We start from the raw sequence: 23460 nt of genomic DNA on the forward strand, positions 1-23460 counted from the left end.
GCTGAAATCTCTTCCATAAAGGACATGGATTTGGAGTCTAAAAAAGCTCCATTGGCCAATGTGAAAACTGCAAGATCTGAGAAGAAAACCACTGCGCTATCCCCGTCATATTCCAATAGCCCTAAAAGGGAACCTGTCAGGTTGCAAATTGCATCTGATCTGCAGGTAAGATGTTATGGTATACAGCAGGCGCTGATCAGGTTGATTTCAGACATTTTTGGGGGGGAAAATTTCAGTAAGGGCCGTTTCACCTGTCTGTGCAATTCAGTCTGATATTGGACCGCAATGCACAGACTGGCTGAGGGTCTCCTGACCTGAGCGTGACAGCTTCATAGAAATCTATGCAGCCGCCACGCTCCAATCTGGAGAGCCGCGGACAGTCCGTGCATAGCAGTCCGACATCAGAGCGAAGGGCATGGGCAGGTCAGACAGCCCTCAACGCTTTACCGACTGAAAGCTCCCTGGTGTTTGTATGTATACGAGTCCAGTGAGTGGTTCTACTCAGCAAGTACCAGTCTATCCTGCATGCAGAGATTGACAACTAACACTAGTGGGGTCACCCACAGAAAAAAGTAATAACGCTTTTAAATATTTGTGTTTTGCATTTTTACAGTTTTAAATCACCCCCTTTACTAATACAAAAATAAAGACATTAAAAAAAAAAGAATGAGATGAGCATAGTTTGTGTCACCATGTCTGCAAAAGCTCATCCTACCCATCTCCCTGGTGTATGTCCCGGGGATCAGTTGCCCTCGGTGTCAGCGGCCAGAACTGGTCAATTGCAGATCTTCTCCGTCTTCTGAAAGTGCCCAGCCATGGCCTCTATCAGAAGACAGAGCAAACGAAGACTCCCAGCCGTCAAAGAGAAAGTGGTGGACAACCTCTCTAATATTTCACCAATCTTATGGGTTTCTTCACAAATAGTGGAATCGCCGATTGAAAATCCAGAAATTGTCTACAGTAGAAGCAAAGATCTGAACAAACTAAATCCTCATAGAAGTCGAGCTGTGCGTCAAAGCCTGTCCCAGTAGGTGCAGGATAGTCCTTGTGGTCAATCTGCAATAATTTTGCATTATTTTAGCAGTGGATCCAAGGCAAAAAGCTGCAAGTCTCAAAAGGGGATTCTTATAAAAAAAAATAATAATAAAAAACAAAAAGATAAAAAAAAAAAAAGCACCACACTTGTCTCCTTTTAGCCACAGTTCCCTACTCCCATAGTGATCTTTGTACATCGGGCCTCCTGCTGCGACGACTTCCAATCACAAGTGACCGCTGCAGTCAATCACAGATTGTAGTGGTCACATGTGACAAGACATCGCTAGGCGCCCAAATACAGAGACCGGCATGGGATGAGCCAGAAGGTGATTGCTTTATTGCAATGATGGATCCTTGGTCTCTTCTAATTTGCAGCCCCCCTGCAATGTCATGTGGGCATTGTGCTGCCATATAATGATGCCACAGACCCTACTAATCAGGAGAGGCCCCCCGGGGATACCAGCAGGTAGGAGGAGGCTTCTCAGGGTTCTGGTCCGGCAGCCAGGTACATGGCCATTAGAATAGGGTGCTGTGCACCTTTTTAGCTGAACTCTGACATATACCTTTTATATTGTGTGTTGCCTCCTCTAGAAAACATTCTGATTTCCCCCCAGAACATCAGTGAATTCATCTATTTTGAGCATAAAAGCTTTGAACACATTGAGAAATCTATACTGTATAGTGTTATTAAAGCAGAAAACAATGCATCTTGGGATCCTCGACATAAAGAAGATCAACAGATTAATTTATATAAAAAAAAAATAGAAACAAAAGAATAAAAATAATAAAGACTTGGAAAAGTTTAGGGCATTTCTAACTGAAATGATGAATGAATAATATATCCTCCATGAGGAAACCTTACTAAAAATTGTAAATTATCGCTTCATATTCAAAATATATAAAATATTTCATGCTCCCTTTGTGTAAAGGGCTCTGGCAAAGAAACTTGTAATATGAAAAAGATAACAAGTTCCAGATTCATTAAAGTCCTCTGTAGAAAATCATGCCGAACACTGTACAGTCTGAAAATCCAAGCGCCTTGGGCTCCGAGACGAGAAACGTGTACGGTGGTAGAAGGCGGCCGTGGGTGCAGCCGGGGTTCTCAAGTGCTTAGTTGTCTTTGTCTGAATGCAATGATGCCGTGGCCAGCGTCACGGCTGTGACTGGCTGTCCTAAACCATGTAACTGCAGCTTGGCCATCTTCTTCTGCTCGCACTCGGACACCAGGCGGCTCAGCTCGGCTGCACTGTACCCGATTAAAGTCTTCAGGTCACAAACAAACTTGTAGACAAACCTTTTGCCTTGAACTTTACAGATCATGTCCCCATCATAGTAATATCTAGAGGACCAGAGAAAAAAACAAAAACCTTGTTAATATACAGCATGAGGGTTTATGGTTAAAATGTACAGAAAAGATCACAAAGCAAGAAAGAAGAGTGATTAAAATAAACAAGAGCGCGCCACCACAGGCGCTAAGGAGGATGGGACAGTTCAATCCAGCGGCACGGTTGCACTACTGAGGATGGGACAGTTCAATCCAGCGGCACAGTTGCGCTACTGAGGATGGACAGTTCAGTCCAGCGGCACGGTTGCACTACGGAGGATGGGAGAGTTCAGTCCAGCGGCACAGTTGCACTACTGAGGATGCACAGTTCAGTCCAGCGGCACGGTTGCACTACTGAGGATGGACAGTTCAGTCCAGCGGCACAGTTGCACTACTGAGGATGGGACAGTTTAGTCCAGCGGCACGGTTGCACTACTGAGGATGGGACAGTTCAGTCCAGCGGCACGGTTGCACTACTGAGGATGGGACAGTTCAGTCCAGCGGCACGGTTGCACTACTGAGGATAGACAGTTCAGTCCAGCGGCACGGTTGCGCTACTGAGGATGGACAGTTCAGTCCAGCGGCACGGTTGCACTACTGAGGATGGACAGTTCAGACCAGCGGCACGGTTGTGCTCCTGGTATAAACAGTGCGCCCTCAGCAGGGGTGCTGAAGCTGGACAGATCCTGGCAGCTTCAGAGAAGCACGTGCAAGCTGTGTGTAAAACTGCTTGTTTCTCACGCTCTTGCGTAAGAAACCAGCCACCTCTGCAGGATATCAGAAATGGCCAGTTTCCTAAGCAAGAGCGTGCGCTTACAACCTAGGCAATGGGCAGTGAAATATAAAACTAAAAATCCCTCTATTGCTGAGGTTTTTTTTGTTTTATTTTTTTTTTGTTTACAAAGGGGGTAAATGCTAAAGTTTCTCTTTTTACAAGCACTTAATTAATCAGATGAGAAAACTCCTTTACAGAATACCTGACAGTTTAAGGGACACTTCAGATTAAGCAGTCCAATATGTACAAGCAGGGTAACACTATTTCTGGAAATTGTATGACCTGTATCCCGCATTTTTCACCTTTGCAGACTAATTTTCAGTTGTCTCTCAGCTAGTGGGGTGGAGACCAGTTGCTATGATATCCCCCATACACAGGCATGAGGGATTCCTGCGCTGCTCTCTATATGTAGCTGTGAATCTTGTTAAGTGATATAAAGCAGTGAGCACTTATAAGAAAGCAGCACTGCCTGCGTCTCCTCCTGTCCCTCGCCTCCATCCCACCATACGCCCCTTTCCATAGGCAGCTGATCTCTCACTGAGCTGGCTGACTTGTTTTGACCAAATTGGATCTTATCAGGTTTTTTTCCCCCACAGTGAATGAAACGTTCAGGAGACCGGAAAAGAAACGGCTCATAAGGGGAGAAAGAAGCAGATTTCGCTAATGTGATCCGTTACAAAGTTTCCCATTTTCGATTGTACTATTGATTGCTGTAACATTTGTTGTAAAGACAAGGACCATTTAGGATCTGTACACATGTTTGGGAGCTCAGTTTGTGTGAACAGTACTCTGAAAATAAATCTGCTTGCCATCTCATACAAACAGAAGCAGAGGGAACCCATTGATAATTATGGGGTCTAAGTTTCTACGTGTCAGGTTTTTTTTGGTCTTACAATAAAAAAAAAGTTCCACTTGTTGCGCTTTTTCTTCTTTTCTAAAAATAGTTAATGTCTATAAACCAAAACATTTTAAGGAACAATAACTTTAACATAGAACCCTAAAGACAACTTTTAATAGATACAGTCATGGCCAAAAGTATTGACACCCCTGCAATTCTGTCAGATAATACTCAGTTTCTTCCTGAAAATGATTGCAAACACAAATTCTTTGGTATCATTATCTTCATTTAATTTGTCTTAAATGAAAAAACACAAAAGAGAATGAAGCAAAAAGCAAAACATTGATCATTTCACACAAAACTCCAAAAATGGGCCAGACAAAAGTATTGGCACCCTCAGCCTAATACTTGGTTGCTCAACCTTTAGCCAAAATAACTGCGACCAACCGCTTCCTGTAACCATCAATGAGTTTCCTACAATGCTCTGCTGGAATTTTAGACCATTCTTCTTTGGCAAACTGCTCCAGGTCCCTGATATTTGAAGGGTGCCTTCTCCAAACTGCCATTTTCAGATCTCTCCACAGGTGTTCTATGGGATTCAGGTCTGGACTCATTGCTGGCCACCTTAGAAGTCTCCAGTGCTTTCTCTCAAACCATTTTCTAGTGCTTTTTGAAGTGTGTTTTGGGTCATTGTCCTGCTGGAAGACCCATGACCTCTGAGGGAGACCCAGCTTTCTCACACTGGGCCCTACATTATGCTGCAAAATTTGTTGGTAGTCTTCAGACTTCATAATGCCATGCACACGGTCAAGCAGTCCAGTGCCAGAGGCAGCAAAGCAACCCCAAAACATCAGGGAACTTCCGCCATGTTTGACTGTAGGGACCGTGTTCTTTTCTTTGAATGCCTCTTTTTTTCTCCTGTAAACTCTATGTTGATGCCTTTGCCCCAAAAGCTCTACTTTTGTCTCATCTGACCAGAGAACATTCTTCCAAAACGTTTTAGGCTTTTTCAGGGAAGTTTTGGCAAACTCCAGCCTGGCTTTTTTATGTCTCGGGATAAGAAGTGGGGCTTCCTGGGTCTCCTACTATACAGTCCCTTTTCATTCAGACGCCGACGGATAGTACGGGTTGACACTGTTGTACTCTCGGACTGCAGGGCAGCTTGAACTTGTTTGGATGTTAGTCAAGGTTCTTTATCCAACATCCGCACAATCTTGCGTTGAAATCTCTTGTCAATTTTTCTTTTCCGTCCACATCTAGAGAGGTTAGCCACAGTGCCATGGGCTTTACACTTCTTGATGACACTGCGCACGGTAGACACAGCAACATTCAGGTCTTTGGAGATGGACTTGTAGCCTTGAGATTGCTCATGCTTCCTCACAATTTGGTTTCTCAGGTCCTCAGACAGTTCTTTGGTCTTCTTTCTTTTCTCCATGCTCAATGTGGTACACACAAGGACACAGGACAGAGGTTGAGTCAACTTTAATCCATGTCAACTGGCTGCAAGTGTGATTTAGTTATTGCCAACACCTGTTAGGTGCCACAGGTAAGTTACAGGTGCTGTTAATTACACAAATTAGAGAAGCATCACATGATTTTTGGAACAGTGCCAATACTTTTGTCCACCCCCTTTTTTATGTTTGGTGTGGAATTATATCCAATTTGGCTTTAGGACAATTCTTTGTGTTTTTTCATTTAAGACAAATTAAATTAAGATAATAATACCAAAGAATTTGTGTTTGCAATCATTTTCAGGAAGAAACTGAGTATTATCTGACAGAATTGCAGGGGTGTCAATACTTTTGGCCATGACTGTACATTAAAAGAAGGGACACAAAAAAAATGCCTCTGCTGGTAAGCAGGTATAAGATTCGGACAGGTCGTGGGTGAGTAAAGGTAATAATTTAATAGTTTTCCATGTGCGTCTCTTTACCCTATCCCCGATTTATCTGGATTGCTTGTACAATCTATTTTGTGGGTAGTCCCTACCCGGCATTATTGGGATTGTCCTGATTAGTGGGAGTATTACTATAAGGTTTTTTTTCAGCTATGGTATTTTTTGTGTCCCTTGTTTTACTGTATATCTATTCTATAAACAGACCCCCAAGGTAAAGCAGATAATCTGCCTAATAGTCAGCAGGGTCGCATTTGGCATCTGTTTTTATCAGCTAACAGATCCATTTTGGTCATGAATCGGAACCAACAGGACGTGAATGCGGCTTAAGCTGCAAAACGTACATTTACAGCCTCTCAAATTGCACTTTCGCAAAAGCAGAATTCTGATGAACATCTGAGGACGCGGACTGTGTGCCCCTCTTACCGAAGTGCGCGACTGAGCTTCTCGTAGTTCATCGTGGGCTTATTTTTACGTTGTCCCCATTTCTGAGCAACGAGCTCCGGCTGGTTTAACTTAAATTCTCCTTCATCTCCCACCCACGATATACAGTCTCTGGCATCTTTGTCTGTGAGCAGCTCTAAGAGGAACTGCCAGAGCTGAATCTGTCCATTATTGCCTGCAGGAAAAACAGGCACAATTAGGTGTAATAGTAATATAGGGTGCGCGAGTGTTCATCCATCAGGTGGGAACACATTTATAAATCATTCCCAGGGGTTGTGCCATGGAGCAAAGACAAGTACATCCACTCCTTATGGAAAAACCATTAGATTACCAATTGGAATTTTAATGTCAAGATTCAGATATACCAATTATTACTGCGACCTGGCACATGCACATATACATACAGACAGTGGCACAATGTGTTCTGGCAGCACGTGAAGGAAATATATATGCAAGGCACTCTCTCAGTATCGGGACTCCCAAGGATACAAAGGCCACCACCTGTCTTTAAGGCTGGCCATACGCTACAGAGAAAAGTTTGCTAACCTGTCCATATCGACAGTATTGCCTGAAGATGTATGGCCAGACGACTCTGGTGAGATTACACACCACATACAAGCATATACTGAAGTCAAATTTGGATTTTACTAATAAGAACTAAAATGTGTGTCTTATCAAAGTGTTGGCTGATTTCTAGTTGTAACCGGTGGGATGGTGAGTGCAGCTCTGGGTGTAGAGGATCCATGCAGCTGGAGTGGCGACATTTACCCGTTCTATTTCCAGGAGAACTTCGGTCCTCTCCAGATATACGAGGCGCCCGCTGGACTTTTGCTACTTTGGTTTGAGTGTTTATAACCTTTATGGTTGTTGTTGGAGTCGTATTCGCCAACGTCCCGGGGATGATCTGAACGGCTGCAAGGAAACAAGAACATTTTATTTAGGTTTGTAGATTTCTCCAGGAAATTAAATTTTTGCTGAAGATCAGGCATAAAGACTGTAAGGCCAAGGTCAAAAATCAGCCTGAAGACTTTACGTCTGCCCTGCCAGGCATCAGTGACATCTGGTACAGCCTGCAGATCAAAAAAAAAGCATAACCGAAATATTGGAAACAATTTTGGTGCAGAATCTGCCTATGTGGCTTAACACACTAACAATACGTGACCTAGATCTGATTGTGCATAAAATTACAACAAAAGAAATAAATAAATAAATAAATAAATAAAATAGCAACCCATCATTAATCGGATATTACCATCTTAGAAATTCATGATATAACTATAGGATATACCAGGGTCTAATTATCCAATATACTAGGTCTACTGTGTTTAACAAGTAGAGAACACAACAAAATGAATGAATGCAGAGAGAGAAAGGGCAGAGGCGGCCCCTCAAACGGCAGAGGCGGCCCCTCAAACCGCAAACGGCAGAGGCGGCACCGCAGACAGAGAACGGCAGAGGCGGCACCGCAGACAGAGAACGGCAGAGGCGGCACCGCAGACAGAGAACGGCAGAGGCGGCACCGCAGACAGAGAACGGCAGAGGCGGCACCGCAGACAGAGAACGGCAGAGGCGGCACCGCAGACAGAGAACGGCAGAGGCGGCACCGCAGACAGAGAACGGCAGAGGCGGCACCGCAGACAGAGAACGGCAGAGGCGGCACCGCAGACAGAGAACGGCAGAGGCGGCACCGCAGACAGAGAACGGCAGAGGCGGCACCGCAGACAGAGAACGGCAGAGGCGGCACCGCAGACAGAGAACGGCAGAGGCGGCACTGCAGACAGAGAACGGCAGAGGCGGCACCGCAGACAGCGAACGGCAGAGGCGGCACCGCAGACAGCGAACGGCAGAGGCGGCACCACGTTCTATTGTCGTCATGAAATCAGAGGAAGCAAACAGCAGCAAGCGAATGGAGAAAGTGGCCACATCCCTGATACACTGGCTCTCCACATAAGGTCCCATATCCAGACATTTATGGCATGGTCGGCATAGCTTGGATAGTGATACTTCTTTCTGGCTTCCAGGTCACACATCCTGCATTGTATGATGCTGCACACCAGCACCAGATGTATCTGACATCTTTCTCACGGTGGCTGCTATGGAAAAACTGATAACAGAAGTGCTGCCACGCTGATTGTCACCCGTGATTTTGTTTTTCAGAAAGATGTGAATAAACTTTTGCCATCAGAATGTAAAAATCCCAACTTCAGGCTTACTGATGTAAATCTATTTTAAGCTTTAGATGGGTGCATTTCTATGAAACAGGACATAAGTAGAACTTACGCTGATCGATGGTGACCGTAGCAATCTCTCCTCCATGTTCTTGGCTAGCCAGTACATCTGGTGGGAAAAACCACACGATAAATTAAGTGACTTCATAATAACAGTCTTAGAGGGAATCTGTCAGCAGGTTTTTGCTGTGAAATCTGATGTAAGAGCTGAGACCCTGATTCCAGCGATGTGTCACTCACTTAGGTTACCGGGTGCAGCAGTGGTGATACAATCAGATCTCTCTGCTGCCGATCTAGCAGAGCTCTGAATGCTGAGCCCTGTATAACCCCGCACAAACCACTGATTGGCAGAAAGCTGCTCCAGCGGAGTTGGACCAGGAGGCACGAGACACCTAGTCTTCTAGTGATAATGTCCTGCTGATAAAACACTGATTTTATAAAAAAAAAAAAAGCAAAACATAACCCTGTAAATGACATCGCTGGGATCAGGTTCTCTGACTCCAACTAAATAGTAAAACGGCAGCAATCAGAGCTGTTACATGCAGATGCTGGCTGTTAAAGACAGCCGACATCTGCTGTGTGTGGAGAGGGCTCAGCTCCTACGCCCCCTACACACGTGGACTTACAGGCACGTCCATTTCTTCTAAGGGGTTTAACATTTTTAAAATAAAAGGTGAAAAAAAAAAAAAAAAGGAGTGATTTCCTCTACACATGTGCTGAATGTTTTCATACATTTCCTTAGCAGCTCCAGATGACTCCATAATATCTCGCCTCTGGGAACTCTCTGAAAGAAATCTTCTTGCCCGATCTGGCAGAGCTCTCTTCCGGGAATACTGAGGGCGTTCACATTGATATCGGTCATCCCGAACTCCTTCATCACCCATAGCACCCAGTGTAGCACTTGGTCTGTGGACCACTGGAGTGGATCTGGAAACGAACACAGAAGCAGATTTCAGCAGATATAGATGGCACAAGACATTCACTATTAAGCCGGGATCACACAGCGGCAGTCTGACATTTCTCTCAGAAATACAGACGCTACGGATGTTAATTCAGTCAAGCCACTTTGTCTTTATCCAACAGGAATCTGTCACCAGGTTTTGCTGCCCCATCAGGTGTAGGGGCCAAAACCCTGATTCCAGCGATATATCACTTACTGGGATGCCTGCTGCAGTTTTGATCAAATAAGTCACGTGCTGCAGATCTAGCAGTTCTCTCAATGCCAATCTCTGTCTAACCCCAGAACCCGATCTATGCTGCCCGCGGATTAGGCAGAAAGATTCAACGATTCAGGCGACCGGTTCCCTTTACGTAAAACCATACCACTCAGAAAGGGCGTACTTAGCTTCCCTCATGGCCGTCAGCAATATTAGACATTGTTCAGAGTAAATCCTATTATGGGCCTCCTTCACACATGGTTCTTCATATGCAACTTATCAATGTTACACTATGTGAAAGAACAAGGCGAGGTTGGCAAATTCACTATGTGCAGCAATTACTGAGGCATTGCCAACATGTTACCCCTCACTAGGTTTGAAAAGTGAAAGCTGATTCTGCCAGTTTCATTCTAAATTTCAGTCACAACGTTCACAGTATGGGAGAAAATATTTCATTAGTGCAAATATGCACACAGCGATACTTAATAACTTATTATTTCAATAATTACAATCTGGGAAAAGAGGGCAATTTATATTTTATGTGAGAAAAAAAATAAAATATATACAGTGCCTACAAGTAGTATTCAACCCCCTGCAGATTTAGCAGGTTTACACATTTGGAATTAACTTGGCATTGTGACATTTGGACTGTAGATCAGCCTGGAAGTGTGAAATGCACTGCAGCAAAAAAGAATGTTATTTCTTTGTTTATTTTTTTTTTAAATTGTGAAAAGTTTTTTCAGAGGGTCATTTATTATTCAACCCCTCAACCCACCAGAATTCTGTTTGGTTCCCCTAAAGTATTAAGAAGTAGTTCAGGCACAAAAAATAATGAGCTTCACATGTTTGGATTAATTATCTCTTTTTCCAGCCTTTTCTGACTATTTAAGACCCTCCCCAAACTTGTGAACAGCACTCATACATGGTCAACATGGGAAAGACAACGGAGCATTCCAAGGCCATCAGAGACAAGATTGTGGAGGGTCACAAGGCTGGCAAGGGGTACAAAACCCTTTCCAAGGAGTTGGGCCTACCTGTCTCCACTGTTGGGAGCAACATCCGGAAGTGGAAGGCTTATGGAACTACTGTTAGCCTTCCACGGCCTGGACAGCCTTTGAAAGTTTCCTCCTGTGCCGAGGCCAGGCTTGTCCGAAGAGTCAAGGCTAACCCAAGGACAACAAGGAAGGAGCTCCGGGAAGATCTCATGGCAGTGGGGACATTGGTTTCAGTCAATACCATAAGTAACGTACTCCACCGCAATGGTCTCCGTTCCAGACGAGCCCGTAAGTTACCTTTACTTTCAAAGCGTCATGTCAAGGCTCGTCTACAGTTTGCTCATGATCACTTGGAGGACTCTGAGACTGACTGGTTCAAGGTTCTCTGGTCTGATGAGACCAAGATCGAGATCTTTGGTGCCAACCACACACGTGACGTTTGGAGACTGGATGGCACTGCATACGACCCCAAGAATACCATCCCTACAGTCAGGCATGGTGGTGGCAGCATCATGCTGTGGGGCTGTTTCTCAGCCAAGGGGCCTGGCCATCTGGTCCGCATCCATGGGAAGATGGATAGCACGGCCTACCTGGAGATTTTGGCCAAGAACCTCCGCTCCTCCATCAAGGATCTTAAGATGGGTCGTCATTTCATCTTCCAACAAGACAACGACCCAAAGCACACAGCCAAGAAAACCAAGGCCTGGTTCAAGAGGCAAAAAATCAAGGTGTTGCAGTGGCCTAGTCAGTCTCCTGACCTTAACCCAATTGAAAACTTGTGGAAGGAGCTCAAGATTAAAGTCCACATGAGACACCCAAAGAACCTAGATAACTTGGAGAAGATCTGCATGGAGGAGTGGGCCAAGATAACTCCAGAGACCTGTGCCGGCCTGATCAGGTCTTATAAAAGACGATTATTAGCTGTAATTGCAAACAAAGGTTATTCCACAAAATATTAAACCTAGGGGTTGAATAATAATTGACCCACACTTTTATGTTTAAAATTTATACAAATTTAACTGAGCAACAAAACTTTTTGGTTTGTAAGATTTATGCATCTGTTAATAAATCCTGCTCTTGTTTGAAGTTTGAAGGCTCTAACTTATTTGCATCTTATTAAACCTGCTAAATCTGCAGGGGGTTGAATACTACTTGTAGGCACTGTATATATGACAGACCAAAAGTTTGGGCACACCTTCTCATTTAAAGATTTTTCTGTATTTTCATGACTATGAAAATTGTAAATTCACACTGAAGGCATCAAAACTATGAATTAATACATGTGGAATTATATACTTAACAAAAAAGTGTGAAACAACTGAAATTATGTCTAATATTCTAGGTTCTGCAAAGTAGCCACCTTTTGCTTTGATGACTTCTTTGCACACTCTTGGCATTCTCTTCATGAGCTTCAAGAGGTAGTCACTGGGAATGTTTTTCACTTCACAGGTGTGCCCTGTCAGGTTTAATAAATGGGATTTCTTGCCTTATAAATGGGGTTGGGACCATCAGTTGTGTTGTACAGAAGTCTGGTGGATACACAGCTGATAGTCCTACTGAATAGACTGTTAGAATTTGTAATATGGCAAGAAAAAAGCAGCTAAGTAAAGGAATAACGAGTGGCCATCATTACTTTAAGAAATGAAGGTCAGTCCGAAAAATTGGGAAAACTTTGAAAAAGTGTCCCCAAGTGCAGTTGCAAAAACCATCAAGTGCTACAAAGAAACTGGCTCACATGAGGACTGCCCCAGGAAAGGAAGACCAAGAGTCACCTCTGCTTCTGAGGATAAGTTTATCCGAGTCACCAGCCTCAGAAATCGCAGGTTAACAGCAGCTCAGATTAGAGACCAGGTCGATGCCACACAGAGTTCTAGCAGCAGACACATCTCTACAACAACTGTTAAGAGGAGACTTTGTGCAGCAGCCCTTCATGGTAAAATAGCTGCTACGAAACCACTGCTAAGGACAGGCAACAAGCAGAAGAGACTTGTTTGGGCTGAAGAACCCAAGGAATGGACATTAGACCAGTGGAAATCTGTTCTGTGGTCTGATGAGTCCAAATTTGAGATCTTTGGTTCCAACCACCGTGTCTTTGTGTGACGCAGAAAAGGTGAACGGATGGACTCTACATGCATGGTTAGCACTGTGAAGCATGGAGGAGGAGGTGTGATGGGGGGGGGGGGTGCTTTGCTGGTGACACTGTTGGGGATTTATTCAAAATTGAAGGCATGCTGAACCAGCATGGCTACCACATCATCTTGCAGCGGCATGCTATTCCATCCAGTTTGCGTTTAGTTGGACCATCATTTATTTTTCAACAGGACAATGACCCCAAACACACCTCCACACTATGTAAGGGCTATTTGACCAAGAAGGAGAGTGATGGGGTGCTACGCCAGATGACCTGGCCTCCACAGTCACCAGACCTGAACCCAATCGAGATGGTTTGGGGTGAGCTGGACTGCAGAGTGAAGGCAAAAGGGCCAACAAGTGCTAAGCATCTCTGGGAACTCCTTCAAGATTGTTGGAAGACCATTCCCGTGACTACCTCTTGAAGCTCATTAAGAGAATGCCAAGAGTGTGCAAAGCAGTCATCAAAGCAAAAGGTGGCTACTTTGAAGAACCTACAATATACGACATATTTTCAGTTGTTTCACACTTTATTGTTAAGTATATAATTCCACATGTGTTAATTCATGGTTTTGATGCCTTCAGTGTGAATTTACAATTTTCATAGTCATGAAAATACAGAGAAATCTTTAAATGAGGTGTATCCAAACTTTTGGTCTGTACTGTATATATGTATTTTACTTTTTTAATGTGAATATATGACACTTAATAATCTCCCAATGTAACAGACTTCCCATATTCTCCACCAAGCAGACATGTGCCGTCACTCACCGTACGGTATGCCCAAGCGCTCTTGCTCCTTCCTGTAACCCTCCAATGCCGCAGCCCACCGGGTCACTTGTTCTGAGGTTTCGTCTGAGATGGTGACGTGCTTTGTGTCGTCCAGCGTGATCACCTGGGCCTCTTCTACAAGCTGAGCTTCCACCGCTCCATGATGGGCGTCCGGATCGATCACCACTTCTACAGTCTCTACAGGTTTGACTATCTCTAGAATGTTCAGCTTTGGCTCAAGGCCTATGCACACAAATGACAAAACATTGCACAACATGAAGCACGGGCGAGCCTTGCACCAAGCGCAGAAGGGAAATTATTTTCATGATGTAGAAATGGATTCAAATTATTGTGATCATATGTTCATATCATTGGAATTCTAACAATATATAACATAATAAACTGTAATGAAAAGGACACAGCAAGCACAGTCTCCATCACCCATTAGTGGCCGGAGGTGCAGCACCCGTCCCCCACACAGCGAGGCAGCGCTGCCACCTCACCGTCACATCTGACGAGAGCGTAAGCCTGTGTGACAGCAAATGTGTCCCATTGTGTTATGCACTGACATTTAGGTTAAGGTCTTAAATCTGCATTGCAATGTGTGAGTTCAGTGACAAAGCCCCAACAAATGTATAATTCTGCGGATATAACAATCTGTTGTGCACTTCTGCCTTTGAAAGGATTTTTTTCAGATAATAAGTGAATGGCAGATGTGAAATGGAATTTCTGGACTTTCATTTTTTACTCCACTTCTTCCAAGAGTCATAACATATCTTTCTCTGTCAACCTAGCCATATGAGGCCTCCTCTATTGCAGGGAGAGTTTAAGTTTACCAAAAAATGTACCGAAAAACAGGAAACAAAATTCTGCATGATGAAATGGCAGGAAAAAACCTATTCCAACACTGGTTTCACAATGTTAAGATTGGCAGAGCAAAACGATGATGGAAGTCACTATGATACCAACTAAAGGTTTTGGGTTTTTTTTTTTAAAGAAGGAGAAAAAGTGATGTGATAGATTTGTATGTAGATCGCCCAGGTCAGACTGCTATGGTATGTATGTATCCATCCAGGTCAGACTACTAACCTTGCTGAGAAATAACTTGCACACTCAGTTGTACGGATCCATCGGTTTTAACTCCCTGGTCAAATAAACTTCTGTCTGGATCAAGCTGTTGTAGAAATAGACAAATTATAATAAAAAAAAAAAAAAACCATCTATATATATATATATATATATATATATATATATATATATATATATATATATATATATATATATATATATATATATATATATATATTTTACTCACTTATGTAGTGCCATTAATTCCACAGAGCTTTACAAACATCATCATCACTGACCCCATTGGGGATCACAAACAAATTCCCTATCATTATGTCTTGAGTGTGTGAGGAAATTGGAGAACTCGGAGGAAACCCAAGCAAACACAGAGAGAACATACAAACGCCATACAGACATTGCTCCTAGCTGAGGAACCCAGCACCCCAGTGCTGCAAGGCTAAAGAACTAACCACTGAGCCACTGTTCTGCCCTCATATCATCATCATGCAAATGGCTATTAAGGAATGTGCACATGATATTTACTTGAGGCCGACCAGCCGTTCAAGCTTTTCCCCCCTAAGGCCACACTCACACGTTCAGTATTTGTAAGCTAAAACCAATCAGTAGAAAAGTATAATAGAAACCTGTCACCATTTCTGCATGTTGTTTCACCCACTCCTAGTTTTGGCTTACAAATACTGAAAGTCCCTTAAGTGTCTTATTTGCGGGGTGGGTTGTGGTCTTTGTTTTTCGCAAACTTTTTTTTTTTGCCACCCCGGCTTCTTGTGTTGAAAAAGTACAATGTGTCTGTTAACCAAAAACACCTGAAGAAGAGAGTTATTTTACTACAGAAATGCGTATATTCAGACCTTTGAACATTTTCTGGGTCCTTTTTCCAGGCAGGATTTGGAGCAGTCCCGCCTGAAGAAGATACTATATGTATGTACCCTTATGTTGTATTCACACATCCACGTTTCTTGGTCCATGTTCAGATGTGTGAATACAACCTTATGTTGCTTAACCACCTATCAAAATAAGTGAGAGATGGGGACCCCGACAGGGATTTCCAGCACTTACACCTATGTATACTACACCCAGCCAGCAGCAAATCAAGAGAACGTAGATCATATTAGCAAGTAAACTGCTGCCATACACTAAATATATATATCTATATATATCTATATATATCTATATCTATATCTATATCTATATCTCTATATCTATATATATATACATATATATATAGAGAGAGATATATAGAGAGAGATATATATATATATATATATATATATATATATATATATATATATAGAGAGAGATAGATATATATATATATATATATATATATATATATATAGATAGAGATATAGATATAGATATATAGATATAGATATATATATATATATATATATATACATACACACACACAGTATATACACACACAGTATATACACACACAGTATATACACACACAGTATATACACACACAGTATATACACACACACGGAGACAAGTGCACGTACCTGGATGTCTTGTAAACAAATCTCATGGGCGTCCAGCGAGCACTGAAGTCTGGGCTCTAACAGCTTCTTCAGATTTCCAATTGGTTCATTTATGTCGATAGACTGGCTGACAAACTCTGCTGTGGTATAGGTCTGCTCTATGATGCTGAAATATATGAAAAGTAATGCAAAACATTAAAAAAAAAAAAAAGAACTTTTACTTGTAAGCTTTCAGAAGGGTTAAGGCCGGCATCATCAGCTTACATGGTTACCTGCAACAACACTTCAATTGTTTCCTGGAGCGGGAGACACAAATAACCCAGTAATTACTGCAAAATTCTAATGGGGGTTTCTGGGCAAATCACACTTTTCTGCAGTCTGGCTGTAGATTGAGGAATCCTGCAATCTGTACACGACTTACGGTCACCAGCAAGACTGGCTTCTCTGAATAAGAGAAGCAGGAAAGATGACTAGTCAGCACGTGACTGCCAATACAGATTACATGAGCTGTCACTAACGACCGTTGAAGGTAACAGAGGGGACGACCTGATCGGGTGCACATTGTTCACTGTCAGGATTCAGCAATCTACAGTCAGATTGGAGAAGTTTGTGTTTAGCCTGAAAAACCCTTTAATTTGCATGAATTACTCCAGCCCATGGGTAACACACAGTCTACGTTCACACGTGTTTTTGCCGCTTTTTTTTTTTTTTTTTTTTTTGCAGACAAAGTCTGTTCTCTTGGCAAGTAAGAAACTTTCTTCAAAAAAGAAGGTTTTACTTAGCTTTTGTTGCATTTTTGCTGCCTTTTCTATCAGGGTACATATATCTTTTGTGCATGCTGAGAATGTTTAGTGCATAAAAAAGTCTGATTCTACTTCATTTGGTTTTAGCACACAAATCGCAGCAAAAGCTGATACCTGCGTTTCCTCAGCATTTTTGCAACACCCATGAAAGAAGTGATATGCTGCATTTGGCAAAAAGCAAGGTATGGCATAACATTCTGAAGACAAAAAAAAAACAAAAAACAAGCTGTGTGCATGAGATTTCTTAAATCCACTTTTACCGGAACTGTAAAAAAAAGCTGAAAATTTGCATAAAAAAACCTCAACTTGTGAACACAGACATAGGGTACTGTTAATCTGTTACCACTTGGGGTTTTCCATACCTTTCTTCTGTACATTCTGCCTTTTCTGTTCCATCGATTTCTATCTCTATCAGCTCCTCGGCCTCCCTCTTCGTCATGGCTGATTTTTTTTTTCCGATATAAACCTATGTGATTACAGAAAACAAATAAAGATTACTGCCGACATAACAAGCAATGCATAACATACAGTCATATACAGCAGCAAAAACACCTGAACGGATCTATAAGGTCGCATGTAGCTGCCGTTTAAAACATGATGTCACAACACAAGAATTAGACAGTGGATCAGAGGTCGTCCTCCATCCATGATATCACTGCTATAATAACAGGACCATATGCTGCAGGGGGGACAGGAGGAGTACGACCCGGCTGGGCAACAGGTGCCAGCAACAGATAGGAAGATGCCCAATGAGGGGCTTTACACACAGCATCTTTATGAAGATTATGCAGACTGATGTTGGCTGTGAGGCTATATAAAAATATTAAACACAGCAATCAGTGCATTTATGTGGCTTCTTCTACACACTTCCTGGTGATTTTTGTTTTTTATCATGTGCCTTCCCATAGACTGTTCTGGAGGTGTTAAAAAACCAAAACTCAAAGTGCATAAAATGCAGAAAGAAAAAAACAAATCCTAGCAATGCAGTTATTGATGCAGTTTAATTACCCAAGTTAAGAGGGTGGATTCAAAAGTGATGGGGGAAACGAAGAATATAAAGGAAGGGTTATACTTCCCTTTCCTGCTGGATCCATGTAGGGCTTTGGCACCAATAACTACGTGGGTGATTGAAGCTTAAAGGAATAGTCTACACTGAGCAATCGTTTGTACAGGAGACGTTGCCCTGACTGATGCTAAAAGTTGTCCTTGAAATTATTGGTGCGGGTCATCCAGAACAGGATCAGCCCTCTATCTCCTAAGCAGGAAGCCACCTACAACACTGCGCCCTTACAAAGCAGATGGATCAGGGGCACGCTATGAATTGGCATTAATTAAAAAGCAAGTTCTGACGAAAGCACAATAAAAAATGTAGCTTGGCATTAGTACACGATTCTGGATGAAGCCCGTACAGGAAGAGCAGATGGGGGTCAGGAAACGGATGAAGAGGAAAGACATTAATAAGAAACTCAGTCTCACACACTACAGAACTTGTTAGGAGGTACTGCACATTAGCCAAAAGCTGCAAATTTGGTGCAAAATTAATCCTGTTTTTATAGTAAGCTGGAATCTTAGGGTACTGTCACACAGTGCAATTTTCGTCGCTACGACGGCACGATCCGTGGCGTCGCAGCGTCGTATAATTATCGCTCCAGCGTCGTAGACTGCGGTCACACTTTGCAATCACGGCGCTGGAGCGATGCCGAAGTTCCCGGGTAACCAGGGTAAACATCGGGTTACTAAGCGCAGGGCCGCGCTTAGTAACCCGATGTTTACCCTGGTTACCAGCGTAAACGTTAAAAAAACCAAACAGTACATACTTACATTCCGGTGTCTGTCCCCAGCGTCTCAGCTTCTCTGCACTGTGTAAGCACAGCGGCCGTAAAGCAGAGCGGTGACGTCACCGCTGTGCTCGCTTTCCGGCCGGCAGGCGCTCACAGTGCAGAGAAGCTGAAACGCCAGAGGACAGACACCGGAATGTAAGTATGTACTGTTTGTTTTTTTAACGTTTACGCTGGTAACCAGGGTGAACATCGGGTTACTAAGCGCGGCCCTGCGCTTAGTTACCCGATGTTTACCCTGGTTACAAGCGAACGCATCGCTGGATCGCTGTCACACACAACGATCCAGCGATGTCAGCGGGTGATCAAGCGACGAAAGAAAGTTCCAAACGATCTGCTACGACGTACGATTCTCAGCGTGATGTCTGATCGCAGTAGCGTGTCAGACACAGCGATATCGTAACGATATCGCTAGAACGTCACGAATCGTGCCGTCGTAGCGATCAAAATTGCACTGTGTGACAGTACCCTTAGATTTTATAAAGATTTTCAATATGCATTAAAAAAAAAAAAAAAGAAAAAAAAGAGGACAAACCAATATTTTTAAGAGATTATTTCTGGTTTTATTCTGACGGATTCAGCCTGCTGCATCTGTCTCCCCCATTCCAGTCCTTCAGCTCAGCAACATCAGTTCGGCTTCTCTGCATCTCTCACGCTGCAGGGTTCTGCCCTGCTGCTCTTGTGTCACCTGCCTGTGCTGATTAGAGGGTTTTTCCAAGACCATTTGTTTTTTTTTATAAACTAACATGCAGCTAATTGCCAATAGAGGCAACTACCAGTCTGTTCTACTCCACACCGGCTCTGACAAGTCAGCTGATCCATGTCAACAGAGCAGCTCCTCTTCTTCCAGGCTGCTCTGTTGACGTATAGAACCTACCTGACAAGCCAAGACGGTGAAACGCGACGAAGCTGCCTTTGCAGTGAAACGCGCGTCAAGGTGTGCTCTGTCTGTTCGACCCCTCTATCCCCGGTCCATGATGACTACAGGTAAATATGATTGTTAGCCGATTTTTATGTTTAAACGGCAATTGACTATAGTACCCACCCTTAATTGTGACAAGGTACACTGTGGAATATATCCTGTAGATTAGTCAGTTTTTTTCTGGCAATATAAGGACCTATTAGCACATGAGTACATTTGTTGCAGGGATAGGGGGGCCGTATCAGTCTGTAGCTTCTGTTATGACCCTGTACTGACTCATTGTCTTATTATAATTGTTGGATATATGCTATGTATTGTTTTTAATCTTTTGTAATAAAAGTTACGGTTTTTATCTGGTACATTTTGGATCCAGTGTCTTCATGGTTCTCAATTGGTATCTTGACGTATAGAACCTACCTGACAAGCCAAGACAGTGAAACGCGCGTCGAGGCTCTCCGTATCCTGTCTGCACGCCCGCACTCCTCTGCCATGACCTCCCAAGGTATTAGCCTTTAGCCAGCTGTGGCATTATATCTATTAACTCACGCTTGGACTACTGTATTAGATTATAGTTATCTAGGACCTGGGGAGTCTAGTGCCATTGAGTGTCAGCTTATTTACCTATGATTACATGGGAGCTGTTTATTGCCGTTATGTTTATTCATGGCACCTGAGCATCTGGTGTTGCGGGCTTTGCAGCGGTGATATATGTGCTATCTTGTAGCGCATCTCACACCATCTGATGCGCCCACCTTTTAGCTGTTATTTCTCACTTGGTACTGCTGTCTCTTATGTTTATTTAAATATTGTTGTTCTAAATAAAAGATTGGATTTAAGCTCTCCCCAGTCTGGTATGGATTGTTTGCACTGTCACTTTAATATATTATGATTTTTCATTTATTGCGCTAATCCAGTACCTTATGGTATTGTCTCTTTGTTCGGTTCTTATGCTCTGTTGACGTGACTGCTGATAGATATCATGCTGATTGACAGGCGGCTCCCCGCACTCAGGCAGCAGAGAGCCGGATGTCAATCAACATGACGGGGCCAGTCACTCCTCATCAACAGAGAAGTGCGGAGAAGAAAAAGTCACAGAATCTATGGCAGCAGCGATCTGAGACTGTTCTGTGCCATCAGAGATCAACACCGGGCACAACAGACAGGTAGTTAGTAAGTAGTGAAAAAATGTAATAGTCCTGGATAACCCCTTTTACATCTGCTCACATGGACCTGAGGCTTAGAGGATCCACCTCATCGGGTGAGACAATTCTTGAGGGAAGCAATGCAAAAAAAAATAATAATAAAACAAACAAAACCCGCACCTTTTTCTCTGTCTTCACTATTGCCTGAGGCATTTAAGAGAGCTTATGTCAGCAGCATAGCTGGGTATTACTGACCCACTCCTGAACTCACAGCACCTGCAGGATCACTGTGATGAAAACGCGCACCAAGGGGGACGACCACAACACACAATTATTTCTTGTTGTACACCTCACCTATTCACCTGCGGTTGCCACAAAATCACTGTAAGGTAAAAGTGCGGCCACTGTTATCCTATACCAAGAATCGCTGTGTGCGAGGGGTGTCTCATCAGAGAATGCCGCCCCAGAGGCAATCACATGAGCTTTTATGGTCCTACTCTTTTTCCCCCCCAACAGGTAAAACTGGGACCATCCCTGTAATACAAGGGTGCTAGAAGTCAGGGGCTTCTCATACCGAGACGCTCTCCACTCACAGAGGGAGTTCCTCTCCATAACGCCCATATGCTCTAACAGGACAGAAGTCACTAGTGACTCGTGGATCCCCAGCGATCCTATGACCGGGGCTGGTCAGTCCTATCTTGGACGGATGGAAGATGTGCACCTTGCTCCATTCATTGTCTATGGGACTGCTGGAAACAGCTGGGGATTCCTGGCACCCACAGACGATGAGTGGAGGGTGAGCATGTGAGAGTCGCCGGGGAAGGGGTCCCGTCTCACAATACCTGGGGGTTCCCAGTGGTCGGACCCCCAGCGATCAGCAGGCTTCCCTATAGTTGATCGCTTGCCATTTTGGGAACACCCCTCTGACAGCGCGGACCCCGGGGTGACACATACGGTAGTAACCACGCTTGCTGTCACATGATGGAAACCGCACCTGGCAGACACATATTCTGCCCTGGGCCACAATGTAAACCACAGCCAGCTCAATGGGGCCCCAGTATGGAAGGGTCCGTTGCCATAGTGAGTCACCATTAATACTGAGCACAGCAGAATGGGGCGAGCCGCAGCGACTGCTGAGGCTTGTAGTCCCACACAGCGCCCCCATGTGACAGCAGCCAGGCACTACCCCACCAGCACCGTTAGCAGTAATAGGGTTAATAGCAGGCCTCCTCCCGGCACGGACACCTCCATTCCGGACTTACCGCCTCTTTCTTTCGCCCTCTCTTCTTTTCCCGGGTTTCCGACCTCCACTCACGGAAATGGACCGTGGCGTCAACACGCAGCGCGGCCAACGGAAACAAAACACAGCTCGGGCGGAAACGGCGAGACTGTGGCAGTACACTACCGGAAGTAGAGTGACGCACTTCCGCTCGACCTCAATCAGCGGGAAAGGCGCCAGTAGGCGGGGCCTGGGAGGGTGCGACGCGCTAAAGGGTCCGGGCTGTCACGTGACAGGAGCAGTCTGTGTCTGGCCGCCGGACAGGGCGGTGGTGCTGGCGCCTCTTTCCCGCCATCTTGCACCTCTGATTTTATTTGGGTGGAAGTAGGAACATGGGAGACGTCGGTAACTTGCAGCCTTCTGGGGGACAGACACTGTGCTAGAAGAAGACTAAAAAAAAAACATTGTTTTTTTTCTTTTTTTTGGAAGAAGGGGCGGTTGATTAATGGGAAAAAAAAACAATGTTGCTAGTTATACACAATATAAACACGTCACCACACGCCAGGCCTTTTTTTGAGATTATTTATGTGTATGTTATTTTTAGTTTAACATGTTTTTTTTTAAAGTGAATATAAGGATTTTTATATCTATATTTTAGCCTAAACCACGTGATCACTTGTATAATACATGACAAAACCATCATATACGAGTACTCTCCTATACTACCTGCCCCAGAGACCGAGGAGGCTTCATGGGTGTGCAAACGTGGCCGCCAAGGAGGCTTCTTGGATGTGCAAACATGGCCACCAAGGAGGCTTCTTGGATGTGCAAACATGGCCGCCAAGGAGGCTTCTTGGATGTGCAAACATGGCCGCCAAGGAGGCTTCATGGGTGTACAAACATGGCTGCCAAGGAGGCTTCATGGGTGTACAAACATGGCTGCCAAGGAGGCTTCTTGGATGTGCAAACATGGCCGCCAAGGAGGCTTCTTGGATGTGCAAACATGGCCGCCAAAGAGGCTTCTTGGATGTGCAAACATGGCCGCCAAGGAGGCTTCTTGGATGTGCAAACATGGCCGCCAAGGAGGCTTCATGGGTGTACAAACATGGCCGCCAAGGAGGCCTGCAGCGGACCCCCATACTGCCCTGACAGCGGCACCCCCCCTGCAGGTTTATTCTTACTCGGTGGGTCCGTATGATTGCGCCAACACCAGATCTATCGTTTATTGCGTCAAATTCTGCGTATTTCTATGGTTACAGCCGAGAGCTTCTGTCTGGGTTGGAAAACTAGTTTTTGGGTGTTTTTTTGTAGGAGGGATGAACATAAACACAACAGATCTGGAACTGTGCATTAGTGTTTTTGCCACATAATAACT

The 23460-nt window shown here is 44.0% G+C and overlaps 1 protein-coding gene across 1 annotated transcript; it reads right to left on the bottom strand.

Annotated features, from left to right (window-relative positions):
- Nucleotides 1-1695: 1695 nt before the first annotated feature.
- On the bottom strand, nucleotides 1696-22430 carry GABPA (GA binding protein transcription factor subunit alpha). The gene is made up of 10 exons (XM_077294004.1): nucleotides 22129-22430; nucleotides 17327-17430; nucleotides 16183-16327; nucleotides 14681-14765; nucleotides 13592-13834; nucleotides 9271-9465; nucleotides 8591-8647; nucleotides 7079-7222; nucleotides 6293-6485; nucleotides 1696-2374 (listed from the first exon to the last, which is right to left on the bottom strand). The coding sequence occupies exons 2-10, from the start codon at nucleotides 17401-17403 to the stop codon at nucleotides 2146-2148; spliced, it is 1368 nt and encodes a 455-aa protein (XP_077150119.1). The 5' UTR covers nucleotides 17404-17430; nucleotides 22129-22430; the 3' UTR covers nucleotides 1696-2145.
- Between the last annotated feature and the right edge of the window lie 1030 nt (nucleotides 22431-23460).

This window comes from Ranitomeya variabilis, chromosome 3, assembly GCF_051348905.1.
Source record: "Ranitomeya variabilis isolate aRanVar5 chromosome 3, aRanVar5.hap1, whole genome shotgun sequence".
Lineage (NCBI taxonomy): Eukaryota > Metazoa > Chordata > Amphibia > Anura > Dendrobatidae > Ranitomeya > Ranitomeya variabilis.

Coding starts and splice junctions, on each gene's coding strand:
- GABPA (XM_077294004.1), bottom strand. CDS start 17,403: ATGACGAAGAGGGAGGCCGAGGAGCTGATAGAGATAGAAATCGATGGA. Junction 16,328..17,326: donor GCAGAATGTACAGAAGAAAG/GTATGGAAAACC, acceptor CATATATTTCAG/CATCATAGAGCAGACCTATA. Junction 14,766..16,182: donor TTTGTTTACAAGACATCCAG/GTACGTGCACTT, acceptor TTTCTACAACAG/CTTGATCCAGACAGAAGTTT.